This window comes from Bombus pascuorum, chromosome 10 (assembly GCF_905332965.1).
Source record: "Bombus pascuorum chromosome 10, iyBomPasc1.1, whole genome shotgun sequence".
Taxonomy (NCBI): Eukaryota; Metazoa; Arthropoda; class Insecta; order Hymenoptera; family Apidae; genus Bombus; species Bombus pascuorum.
Window position 1 is genome coordinate 3288315 of NC_083497.1, and position 14368 is coordinate 3302682.

A 14368-nucleotide genomic window follows, 5' to 3' on the forward strand; every position below is an offset into this window, starting at 1 on the left:
TATAATATAGGCACTAATATTATTCTTGTACAAATTTACACGTGTTTCTTATATATGAGTACTACAACTTATTAACTTGAAACCATGCTTGGAACAAAGTTCCAATCTTTCCAACATGATAAAACTAAAAGAATATAAATATAAAAAGCAGAGGAATGTACTTAAAAATTTTATAGTAATGATAAGTTGTTCTTTCCTGTTTAGAGCTTCTTTTTCTTTATAGTACTTATTGAATAATCTACTTAGTTCGTTTTAATATATACAATATTTAGAGAAAACATTATAATTTGTAAACTTGATGTAATGAACAATTTTGCTGCTTTGCAAAGGCACTATATGTGTATTGTTAACTTGTTGACTTGTAGCAGCTTGTAGTACGTGCAGTCTAATATATATATTATATGTATAGCTGATATAGTATGTGCATTTTTTGTACAGCGCCGCCTATAAAACGGTTTATTACAATAAATATATATATATATATGTATATCATATACACGAGTATAAGTTAGCAAATAAAAGCGCATAAATCATTTTACGAAAATAGTTCGTGAAAAAAAGACAGATACAAAAGTTCCAGATAACATTACCAAAAATGGCTCCAAATATATGAAAACATTTTAGATTTTAAATAAATGATACATGTAGTTAAAATATTATCAATGTAAACTGTGTAATGTTAATTGTTAACGTAACTCGTAAGTACACTTATTTGTCTTGTATTACTTTTTGTTGTACTGGATATTAATTAGATTAAATATGTTATAATGGATAAAATCCAATTTTTTTTTTCATTTGAAAAGAGTTACATTAAGAATCTTCTTCTATTATTGATTATACATACACATAATTACTTCTTAAAAGATAATTATCATACAATCTACTAAAACTATATTTTTAATGTTTTATACATTTTTCTACGCATTATACTATTTATCTTATGATATTATAATATTTTGTTTTTTATATATTTAATAGTTCCGTTTATATATATTTAAATATATATTTGTGCATGTTGCAATCTTTTACAAAGTAGAAGATTGAATTCACATATATATTTAATAAAATTTTATTATTGTTATAACATTTAAAAATGCTTGACAAAATCGAAAAAATGTTTTATTTATATTAAAAATTAAATTCAAAGTAAATGTTAATTGAGAGAATATTCTGAGGGTAATAATATAATAAAAGATTGTCTCAATATCTGATAAAAAATACAAAAATCCACATAGCCAACTTCAAATAAAAATGTTCGTAATTATTTGTGTGCTATAGTTCTACTTTCTTATATTTAATCAACTATTTGATGGATATAGTTCGGTTAAAAAAAATAAAAATAAAACGTTTGTACAAAAACAATATACATATATATGTATATATATATATATATATATGTATGTATGAGGATATATTTTTTACATTCAATATGCATGTATACATATGTACGTAAGCATATAAACAAAATCTTTTTTTGTAAAGTAAGAATCGAAATATGAATGCTTAACATTATAAACTGCATATAACTATTATAGATTATATACATATCACATATAAGCATTTTATCTAACTGAAATAAATCTTCGAGCGATGACATTATCAAAGGTATTTAATCGGAAAATTCTCGTCAATCCTTACTATACAGATGGACACTAGAAGCTATCTATATTTGCGAAGAACGTTCTAAATTAAGTAATAAAAAGACTTGTAGTCGTCTAATGAATATCGCCTGTACGCATGAAGAAACAATGGCGCTATGTGTCGTGTAAAGCTTGACAGTTAAACATAAGAAGTAAGAATAAAGACATCCATATATATGCGTCAGGAAGATGATACAGTTACACTGTACATGCGAATGTGTGTGTTCAAGCGTCAGGGCGTGTCCAGGCCTGAGTTGTGGCAAAGGACGATTGGCAGTCGTTTAGAAGCATCTGGAAGAGTCGGTTGACAAGAAGCGTGCGTGCGAGTGGATTTACGAGGTCTTCGGAGTATAATACATGTGTATAACTGTTGTGTGTGAAATAAAGTGAATTATTTGAATTTCCGAATCCGTCCTATATCTTTACAATATGTAAGTAATAATAATTTATCATGAAGTAAACGAATTCAGAAAATATTGATTTAGTACTGCCGACAAAGGTTTTAAGTGCATTATATGTGTATGTGATCTCTTTCGTGGTTTAATTCCTTAAAGACGAGCGTGAAACGAAACATTTGATTAAATTGTTCATCTTTTCATTTTCTACTTTGCAATTATATTATCATAATATTTCACTTTGCTCATTTTATTATATTGTTATTTTTTTGGTATACGCTGTTCGTAATAATAAATTAATACATCGAGTAAATGTTGTTTATGAAGATATATAGACTATAGAAATAAAAAAGTTTCTTCAATTATAATATATGATTTTCTCACTTTGTACTTCACTTATATATCTCATTCTTTTATGTATGCTTTATTATATACATAATTATTTTATGGAAATTTTTAATATTATATATTTATATCGCTTTAGCAATAATTTAAACGAATTTGTTTATTGCAGATTGTTGCATTAATTGAAGCAAGATGAAGTTTGCAGAACATCTGTCTGCTCACATTACGCCCGAATGGCGTAAGCAATACATAAGCTATGAGGTAAAATAAAATAGCCTTGGAAATTAAAATATTTATATTTTAATTGTCTTTGTTAAAAATTTATTTCTATGCTAATGGAGATATACAGGGTGTTTCAGAATAAGTAGGAAATATTTTAGAAGTAGCTTCTGCATATATAAACAATAGAAAGACTTTATATAAATATATCTTACTTGAGTTTGTTTTCGAGTTATAGTGGATTTAATTTTTATTCTTTTATTTTGTATACTACATTATATACTACTTTTCATAAAAGGTATTTGAGATGGTATTTTTATATTCCAATGCAAGCTTGCAGATATCTTACCAATGACTGTCCTACTATGTTTAAATATCCAGATGTAGTCTATATTTTCTGGAAACTTGAGAAACACAATACTTGTCTACGGAAAGAAATATGAATTGCAAAAGAAAAACCGTTATAATTTGAAAAGAAAGTCAAATAGGACATATCCTCATATGAACTTTTTATGGTTTAGGTATATAGAAGCCACTCCCAAAATATTTCCTACTTATTCTGAGACACTCTGTACAATGAAAGATCAGAACACTATTAATTAAAATGACCTCTTTGGGTTAATAGGAAATGAAGGCAATGCTCTATACTGCTGTAGAAGAAGCACCGTCAGCTGAAAGTGTTGAACCAGAAGTGATATCTCGACACTTTGCTTCTTTTGATGAAGTATTCTTTACATTTTGTGATCGTGAATTGAAGAAAATTAATACTTTTTATTCTGGTAAGGATTTTCTACATGATTATGTACATATAAATTCAAATAAATGGAAATTACAATCACATCTATTAAGAATAAAACATTTGAATAAACATGGATCTTTTTTATATATGTATAGAGAAGTTAGCCGAAGCCACACGTAAATATGCAGCTCTTCAAAGTGAATTGAAGACAGCATTAGAATTACAACATGGTGGAGGGAAAAATAAAGGGAAAGTGAATGTTAAACCTCATTTATTACCAACAAGGAAGCTGAGAGAATTGAAACTTGCATTTTCAGAATTTTATTTGTCTCTTATACTTCTTCAGAACTATCAAAATCTTAATTACACTGGTTTTCGAAAGATTCTTAAAAAACACGATAAGGTACATAGAGAAAGAGATTTTGTTTCTTATTGTTGCATTAATTCATACTTATTTTTGTTGTATTTCTCTAGGTTTAAAACTCAGCACACCTCATACATCATAGCAATTTGTGTCTTATATGTACATGGTGTAATATTATCTTTATTTCTATTTTCAGTTATTGTCTGTTGATAGCGGATCAAAATGGAGGATGGAATGTGTAGAAACCGCACATTTTTATACATCAAAAGATATAGACAATCTTATACAAGATACAGAAACTACAGTAACAAATGATTTGGAAGGTGGAGACAGACAACGTGCAATGAAACGTTTACGTGTACCACCTTTAGGTGAGCATCAAAGTCCATGGACCACTTTTAAAGTTGGATTATTTTCTGGTAGTTTCATTGTTCTCTTTGTGGCAGTTGTACTTTCAGGTAATAACAAGAAGTATGTAATAACTAAAGTAAATATAATTATATACTCTATTTTCTTTTATTTTATTTCTAGCAATATTTCATGATGGCGGTGAAAACTTAAAAATTGCATTTAGATTATATCGTGGACCTCTGCTTATTATAGAATTTTTGTTTCTTATTGGCGTGAATGTTTATGGATGGCGATCGTCCGGTGTGAATCACGTGTTGATATTTGAATTGGATCCGCGAAACCATTTATCTGAACAACATCTTATGGAATTAGCGGCTGTTCTTGGAGTTATATGGACTCTCAGTTTATTAAGTTTTTTATACAGTGTCAGCTTAAGCATTCCTCCATATGTGAATCCATTAGTTTTAGTCTGTATCATGTTAGCATTCCTCTTAAATCCATTGAAAATGTTTCGTCACGAGGCACGGTTTTGGTTATTAAAGATCATTGTAAGTACTATTAACATAACATATACTGCAAGAATTGCTTCAATTTATAAGAAATAAAATTTTATTTTTATTTTTAGGGAAGAGTTTTAATATCACCATTTGCGTACGTGAATTTCGCTGATTTCTGGTTAGCAGATCAATTAAATAGTATGGCCACGGCACTGTTAGACTTCCACTTTTTAACATGTTTTTATATTACCAATGGAAATTGGTTAGAAGCAGGAGATACTACGCAATGTATGTCTGGGTCCTTAATTGTTAGACCTATTGTTAATTGCCTACCTGCATGGTTTCGTTTTGCACAATGTATACGACGATATCGTGATTCTAAAGAGGCATTTCCACATTTGGCTAATGCTGGAAAATATTCAACTACATTCCTTGTTGTTATATCTAATACGATGTGTGCCTACAATGCTGGTAAGTTACAAACAATTTTCTAGTGTGATTGATATTATTTTCAATCAAGGAGATAAAAAATATTAATTTTAGCGGAATATTCAAATCGTTGGGAAAATCCATGGTTGTGGCTTTGGATCTTTAGTTGCATTGTCAATTCTATTTATTCACTAACGTGGGATTTAAAAATGGATTGGGGTCTTTTAGATAGCAATGCTGGTGAAAATAAATTCTTACGCGAGGAAGTAGTATATTCAGCAGCGGTATGTAAATAAAAGTATGCTCTAATCTTTCTTTTTTAGTCAATTATTTATTGCACTTGATATTTCTTTAGGGATTTTATTATTTTGCTATAATCGAGGATTTTATTCTGAGGTTTGCATGGATCGCGAGTTTCGTTCTTATTGAGTGTGGATATGTATCTAGTGATTTAATGACATCGGTAGTAGCACCTCTTGAAGTCTTCAGGTGCGTCTTTAGTTATTTTATTATTTATATGTACCTCAACGAATATTTAAATTAGAGTAATTAGTATATAAAAATATATTCATTTTAAGGCGATTCGTTTGGAATTTCTTCCGGCTAGAAAATGAACATTTAAACAATTGTGGTAAATTTCGTGCAGTTCGTGATATTTCGATCGCACCGATAGAAAGTTCTGATCAAACGCAAATTTTGCGTATGATGGATGAAGAAGAAAATGGTGTACTCAATAGAGGTAAACGTAAAGTTGGTGGTAAACGACAAGCTACTAGTAAAGAAGACAAACGGGCATTGCTGAAAGAAGAAACAGTTGATATAGATATATCAAATGCCAGTTAAAAATAGTTCAATTGTTTTATTATCAGAACCTACGCAAAGCAATATTATTCCAAATTTAATGTAATTTTTATATAGGCAATAGTTTGCCAGAAAGAGTGCAGGTCGTACTTTATGAACAATTAATATTTCCTTTGTGCATCAAAATTGAAGATTGTGAAGCTGAACTGAACAAATGCCTTGTATATATCCTGTTTATTAAACTATGAATTTAATAACTTAGTGTAAAGATATAGAAGGGATTCGGAAATTCAAATAGTTCACTTTATTCAACACACAACAGTTATACACATATGTTATACTCTGAAGACCTCGTAAACCTACTCGCACGCTCGCTTGTTGTCAACCTACTCTTCCAGATGCTTCTTAACGACTGCTTATCGGATTTACATGATTTGTCGAATTACTTAATAGAACCTTTAAACCTTATTACTTTATTTACATTCCTCTTAGTTTACATTCATCCATGATCTAAACCTTTCAAATTTCTCTCTACACAGTGCCTTCGTAAAAATATCCGCAGTATTTTCGCCTGTACTTACTTTAATTATATTTATCTTGTTTTCCTCTAAGCACTCGTGAACGTAGTGGTAATTTATACTTGAGAAATGTATAAAGTGTATCATAATAGTTGTACATAGATATTAGTGAGTTGTATGTAGAAAGAAGAAGGGTTGATATTTTAAGATGTTCATTTTGCAACAAGCAACAGTGCAGTCTATCTGTTATTATAGTATTATAATTTTAATTAAAGGGAAAGCGCACGTTACATTATAATGTTCATAATTTTTGTGATTAATAGAGTTTTAAATACATTTCATTATTGGACATTAGTTGTCCCACTGTCGGCCTGGTGTAATCAATACCAGCACAAAGTCTTCTGCCGCTGTACCTTCGATACCATTATACAAATGTATATGGTACTCCCTTTTCCTCGCCGATAGTGGGCATTCTGTCTACCGGCCTTGGGGTACGTCGTCGTTGAAATCTCTGTTTGGGTCGAATGTAAAATTAAATACCATTATTCATTATACCTTTGACTATCGTTAAAGAATATAAATGATAATATATGAAATGATATTCTATCTAAATTAATTTTCTTTTAAAGAAATTTTTTCTGTAAATATATGTGTATAATAAGTATATTTCCAAAACTTATATTCATTCCACATATATTTTTGTTTTTATATTTAATTATTTAAAAGATCAAAAAATACTAAATAGTTAACTGATTAACTGAATTGATTTGTAAATGACAATTGTATGTACCTATTCTTATTCCTTGCAGCAATGAAAATACAGCAAATTTGTATGTTATTTTCATTAGTCTGTCTTTAAGAAATAATAAATATAATGGTAGTATGGTAGGATAGGAGAGTTTGTGCCATTACATTATTGGTTTTGAATTTCTTCCGAAGATATAAAGTTTTAAATTGCAAAAATAATAGTAAATTATGCAGAATAAAATTTGATGAAAATTTGATGTATAGTTCTAGAAATTTCGCGATAGCTGGATCAGAGAGCATTGTAGTTTCGAAGAAGATACAAGAAAAATTTTAAAGTGACATATCTCTTAAATGAATTCCATCTCTATTAAATCTGATGGTTTAATTATATGACAATTATTTTCTCAATGAATTCAAATAAATACAATGGCCACGACAAGTATTGACACATACTCTCATTTTTAAATGAAACGTTTAAATGACATACGAGTCGTATGAAATAACTATTAACTAAGCGATACGAAATGTAATATTCTGTAATCTAATTAATTGATATGTAAGTGCTATAAGAAATACAATGGTGCAGTAATACTTTTTATAGCCACAGTAAGTAGGGGATTAACCATTTTCCATGGAATTTCAACGATCTTATGAAATATCATTTATGAAATAATTTGTAACTCCATTTAAAATGGAAACTTAAAAGAACATGGTGAACAATTCAAACGTTGCGTAGGAGAATTTTTAAGCGTGATTCATAGATAGAAAAACTAATTCATTCTACATTTATTGTTCTGTTATACAGTAAATTATTTACGACTACCTTGTTACGTAATGTAAATACCGTATACTGCAGTAGCGTAAGTCAAAGACGAAAGTTGTGAATGTAGGAGGATCACGAGTTGATCGAAGGATATGCCAAAAAAATGAGAGAGTAATATATGTATATGTATAATTACTGATCAAACGAATTCTAATAATTTTTAAACGAATTCTATACAAACTATTATAAGAATGTTCGATTATAATAGGATTGACAATATTTTATGAAAATCATACGCATACTCGGTTGATCAATATCTGTAATGGGTACCTTGGCCTCGCCTTAAAGGAATCGAACAAACTCATAACGAAACGATATTCGAAGATGGTACCGTTAAGGAAAGGCCGACGCTATACATATCAGAATCAAAATTCATTCAGTTATGGTGCTCATTTTAAGACACTTTGCACTTATTCAAATTCATGTCGGATCTGTTTTTGCAGATTTTAAAACACCTTAATAAATTATTTGTGTTTAGTATTATTTTAACCAGTTGAACATCTTTTCTCATGCTTGTCAAGAATAAAACATATATAATTAATAGATATGTATTTATTCATTGACTGACGTAAGATATTCGTAGTAAGTTTGTACATGTATTTATTTAATACTTCAGTAATCTACAAAAAATTGTAATAGTGCCATTATGGGCAAACTTGTTTAATTGTATCTATACATGCATTCTAGTTGTTTAAACATAAACACAGAATGGTGAACACTCGTGTATCTTCAGTAACTTGTTATGTACGTACATAGTTAGTTTTAGTCTTAGTTATGCACGAATTGTTTCAACTAAAAATATTTATGTATCATAATTGTTTCACAGAAGTTCATAAAGGAAAATACAAATTGTTCAAAAAGTTAATAAGATAAATTTAATTCTTTTAATACATCATTTTTGTTTAAAAAAATAAAAAACTACTTATCATAAAGTAGTTAAATGTAGCACACACAGCGTTAAAAATATCATATTTAATTATGCAGCCATTCATCTATTAAATGTTCAACCTCAACTCTGGCAGCTTTCAACCGAAGTGGATCATTTTTGGAAGGAGGATACATGTTGGCACAATGAACAGTACCTATCGTCATAATAATAAATAAATTTTTTGTATTACACGAAAAATGAAAAATTTCAATTAATATGTACACACCATCAATATAAATGACAGGTATTTGCGGATTTGGTGATTTTGTAATTCCCAAAACATGCCAAGGATCAATTGATCCATGTACAAATAAATACTACATTTGTAGTCTTTAAATCTAATCCTCCATACAGAATATTTGTTCTATTCACTGCCGAATTCAGCAAATGAATATTGTACCTGTTAGAATACGGAAATGTTATAATTTTATAGCTAATGATTTATCATAATTGAGAAATTTTAAATAAACCTTGGGCCAAATATATCAATGCATTGTTGTACAAAGAAATCTACTGGGAAAGTTTCACTAAATAATTTTGGGCGTGCTGTCGAAGTTTGAAAGAATCCAAATTCTGTACACGTTTGGTACGTCCATTGACGTCCTACAAGAAATATATTTTAAAATACAATAAATAAAAATTAAAACAGCAATAGTATAAGTAAAAAAATACATTACCCCCTTCTGCTTCTTCGCTAGCCCATGTTATGTTCCGAAGTTTATGAATCATTTTATTATACATATAATCCAAACACTTTTTTTCTGATGCCTGTAATATTTTAGTGCTCAAAATTGCAAGTCTGTCAATAGCAATACCCAATGTTTCGTTCGTTAATATGTCGCAGGCACTATCGATAGTTAAATTAGCCATTGCGGAATTATTACGATTGTCTTTATTGTACTGTACAATACCAGCAAAGATGCTTGCTATTGTTTCATACAAATTCGAAATATCATTACGTTTGGTATGTTCGTTGATTGGATCACATAAACTATAAGTAAAAATAATTTTTCAATAATGATATATTTGATTTGTAAATGAAGAATTTTACTTTTACTTACATAAATTTTTAGCTATTCCTTGTTGACCGATAGGATGATGTAACATTATATGAAATTGTTTGTTTGCTTCTAGTATTGCATTTACACATGCTTCAGAATATTCTTTGAGGGCATTTTCAACAACAACAAAGTATTCTATAAAGTATAATTATTAATATAAAACACTTCTGTTTTAAATAAAATATTTTTTATATTTAAGTGTATCTTATATTTACCCTGAAAATCAATTTCTGCTAATAAAGGACCACTAGCAGAAACAGCCCCGTGTACTAAATGAGGATATTTATTACGCAATCAAGCAGCTAATGATCCAGCATATGATCCTCCAAATGCAATCCATTTAGTACCAGCTGGTAACTTGTAATTAATATTCATGAATTCTATAAAGTAAGCCAAATCTGCAAGTGCCTGTTGCGATGAAAGATACATTAAATTTTTCACGCCGAGATCCCTGCAGATAACAAAAACGTAACATTATAACTTAAAATGTATCAATTATATATTTTATAAACAATGTTACATACGAAGTAGGATGACTTTGTCCATAAAAGCTGTGTTCCACTTGAAAACATAGCGCTCCAAATTGCTTAGCATATTCGATCCATTGACCTTCTGCCATCCATTTAGCATTTGCTGCAGCTTCACCACTTATCACCAAAAATACTGGACCACCTTTCTTATAGTGCTCTCCATTTACGAAATATCTCTGAAAAAATAATAAAAAGATTTATATTATAAAATAAAAATTAAGAAATATTTAATATATTCTTATTACCTGTTGCCAAACACGCACATCAGTTGGATCAAAGTGATCTAGAAACTATGTAAACCATTCAGCACTTGGAAGTTCATGATCTTCAGATAAAATTGGAGCACCTAGATTACCATATTTGCTTCGACTCCTCATAAAAGTCTCCCATGATATACTATTATTTATAAAATTAACGAAGAATAATAATAGTAGTAAACGGTTCATAGTATCTTAGGTTTGGATAAACTATAAAATATGCATTCTGAAAAAATAAAAACTAAATTTATTATTTATATTACACATAAAAAATTAATATATTACGAATATTATTTTATCAATTTTATTCTCTAATAAATTAAAACATAACGATAACATAGTTAATACTACCTTTTTAAAATACAAGTTGTCTTACATTTATTATTTACAGAAATGATATTTTAAAAATTAGTTCTTATAATATAGGCACTAATATTATTCTTGTACAAATTTACACGTGTTTCTTATATATGAGTACTACAACTTATTAACTTGAAACCATGCTTGGAACAAAGTTCCAATCTTTCCAACATGATAAAACTAAAAGAATATAAATATAAAAAGCAGAGGAATGTACTTAAAAATTTTATAGTAATGATAAGTTGTTCTTTCCTGTTTAGAGCTTCTTTTTCTTTATAGTACTTATTGAATAATCTACTTAGTTCGTTTTAATATATACAATATTTAGAGAAAACATTATAATTTGTAAACTTGATGTAATGAACAATTTTGCTGCTTTGCAAAGGCACTATATGTGTATTGTTAACTTGTTGACTTGTAGCAGCTTGTAGTACGTGCAGTCTAATATATATATTATATGTATAGCTGATATAGTATGTGCATTTTTTGTACAGCGCCGCCTATAAAACGGTTTATTACAATAAATATATATATATATATGTATATCATATACACGAGTATAAGTTAGCAAATAAAAGCGCATAAATCATTTTACGAAAATAGTTCGTGAAAAAAAGACAGATACAAAAGTTCCAGATAACATTACCAAAAATGGCTCCAAATATATGAAAACATTTTAGATTTTAAATAAATGATACATGTAGTTAAAATATTATCAATGTAAACTGTGTAATGTTAATTGTTAACGTAACTCGTAAGTACACTTATTTGTCTTGTATTACTTTTTGTTGTACTGGATATTAATTAGATTAAATATGTTATAATGGATAAAATCCAATTTTTTTTTTCATTTGAAAAGAGTTACATTAAGAATCTTCTTCTATTATTGATTATACATACACATAATTACTTCTTAAAAGATAATTATCATACAATCTACTAAAACTATATTTTTAATGTTTTATACATTTTTCTACGCATTATACTATTTGAAATAAAATACCCGCAACATACCTATATATAATAAATAATGTAGTAATGCAGTAAATAGATTACAATAGAAAAAAATAATGTAATTACGCGATTGAAAGTATTTTTAAGATTGTTTACACATATAACATTACTATAGCGGAGTAAATATTTTTTAAATTAAAATTGCGAAGTACATAAACGGAAAAACTGTTTTGATGATTAAGCATACTATATTCGAAAATGTAACAAACAACTGATCTAATATGAATTAAAAATTCTAAATCTAAAAATATTAAAATTTATAAGTAAACCTCTGGCAAGACTTACTAAATAATAAACCAGCACGAAATCTTTATATATTACTTGATCGATAATTACAAGTCGCGGAGAACTATCAATCAAAAATATGGCTGAATTTTGTGCGAGGCTGTTTTTCTGTACGGCAGAAGTTGACACGAATTACGCGTAATCGATACAGCACTGCAATGTGTGACGGATAATGCTGTTCTCTACGCAAGCACATTGGAACGAAGTTTTTGATAACTAAATTATAATTTTTCTTAAAAATATGATGCGTATATTTTAACTTTAATAATTTACTGTAACAATTAATACTACAATTGAGTGTGATATATTTTAGAGCACAGCACGTCACATAGACCCACATCACAATTTTCACACTTATAACGCGATAGTGTCTGTCAAATTGCTCTTAATTTTTTTTTTAAAGCGACATTTTCAGGTTGAAAATTCTAAAGAATTATAAGGATACGGATCGGCATGTTAAAAAGAGCATTTAATAATGGAATATTTATTTTGATGAAAAGCAACATTTGATACCTGACACTGGCTTTACAAAAAAGAAGACCATATATTCTATCTGTATATTGTTAATACTGTTATAAAATGTTGTGAGGGCGAAAAAAGTGTAAAGCAAGACAAATGAAAAAGATCAAACGGTTCAAACGGTAAGCTAATGAGTCAGTAGAGTGAGCCACTATAGTGGCGCGTCGTAATATAAGATGACATATGATAGATAGACAGATGATAAGATGACATATAGTGGTGTATCATACCTAAGACCTTACCTTAACACCTTAATAAAAACACCCATGGAGAAATACTCGACTAAATTAGCTTGTCATTCGAGTAAGGAACAATCCATAAATGAGAATGCAACTAGATATAATAAATAGAGACAACTGAGAGATCCCGAATAGGTTCTCGAAATTTATAAATTTTATAGTACCTTTAAGCGAGGACCTTTAAGCGAAGAGAAACGAATCTCTTTACAAAACTTTCCTCAACAGCAATGAACACTTTTACACCGCTTTCCCTTGGACCACCTTGGGGATTAATTTTTTAATTCTTCTATTGCTATAAAACAAATATGCAGCCAAGTTTTATGAATAATGCATATTTTTTCATAATCTGCTAAATATTGTCTTAAACTTAAAGTTGTCCTAAAATATTTTTTAGATTTCTATTTCTAAAAAGCAGTCAGCTGCCTAAATTCTATTGAAATGGTTTTAGTTAGCTTTCTTCTTATAAGGAAAATTATAAATGCTTATATGACCATTAATCTATTATCAACATAACGTATTTTGTTATTATTCTTAAATTTGTTTAAGTTAAAGAAATTTTTTGTATTTGTAAATTCAAGCATACCTCGTTATTCTAGATAAATTCAATTTCCCAAAATTTAGTTACTTATATTCATCCGCATCCAACGCATTGAGGAATTGATATTCTTTTTACAACAAAAGTGGGTGGAGGATAGGTGAAATGATCAGGGACCCTAACAGTTATAATTATAATATCGATGGCCAAAAACAATTTGATCTTTTATGATAGTTATTTGCAACTAAAATCGTTTAAATTAATCTAGTAATTCTTGTAAGAGCGTCTTGTAGAGGTGAGTTTAATAAGTCACTCGGTTCGGGTTTCCTTTGGACTGTTTGGTCACAGTCAGGATCGTCTCTTTTATTTCCTTAATTCACGCACACGTGTGTTCACACTTACACACACGTGCGCGTGCGTGCATTTTCGGTTGCCGGTTTCAGCGATCTCACGGATTGTGAAATCAGACGCGAAATGGTTTTGTCGGTTGAGATAACGGAATCAAAGCATGTTCGACTTGGTCGCCGACACCTCCATGTATCAGGGTACATGTGTGTCACAGAGTGCACATGCACATACACCCTACATTCTTATACTGCAACTTTTTTCCTTTTAATTATAACTTTCGTTATAACTAATGACATCCCTGAAAATGACTTTGGTAAATTCACTCTTGACTTTAACGATTGTCCATCGTTCGCTAGTCCTTAACTAATATCTTTTGCCTCTTAACTATATTATTTTACATGCCTATCTCACGGATATCCTATTT

General features: G+C 29.1%; 1 protein-coding gene and 1 pseudogene across 1 annotated transcript; one reads left to right on the forward strand and one right to left on the reverse strand.

Moving 5' to 3' along the window:
* The first annotated feature begins 1946 nt into the window (after positions 1-1946).
* Positions 1947-8760, forward strand: LOC132911432 (solute carrier family 53 member 1-like). The gene is made up of 10 exons (XM_060968044.1): positions 1947-2071; positions 2550-2641; positions 3225-3378; positions 3494-3741; positions 3899-4160; positions 4234-4601; positions 4679-5021; positions 5094-5263; positions 5335-5468; positions 5558-8760. The coding sequence occupies exons 2-10, from the start codon at positions 2573-2575 to the stop codon at positions 5820-5822; spliced, it is 2013 nt and encodes a 670-aa protein (XP_060824027.1). The 5' UTR covers positions 1947-2071; positions 2550-2572; the 3' UTR covers positions 5823-8760.
* On the reverse strand, positions 8403-10884 carry LOC132911433 (putative serine protease K12H4.7; annotated as a pseudogene).
* Between the last annotated feature and the right edge of the window lie 3484 nt (positions 10885-14368).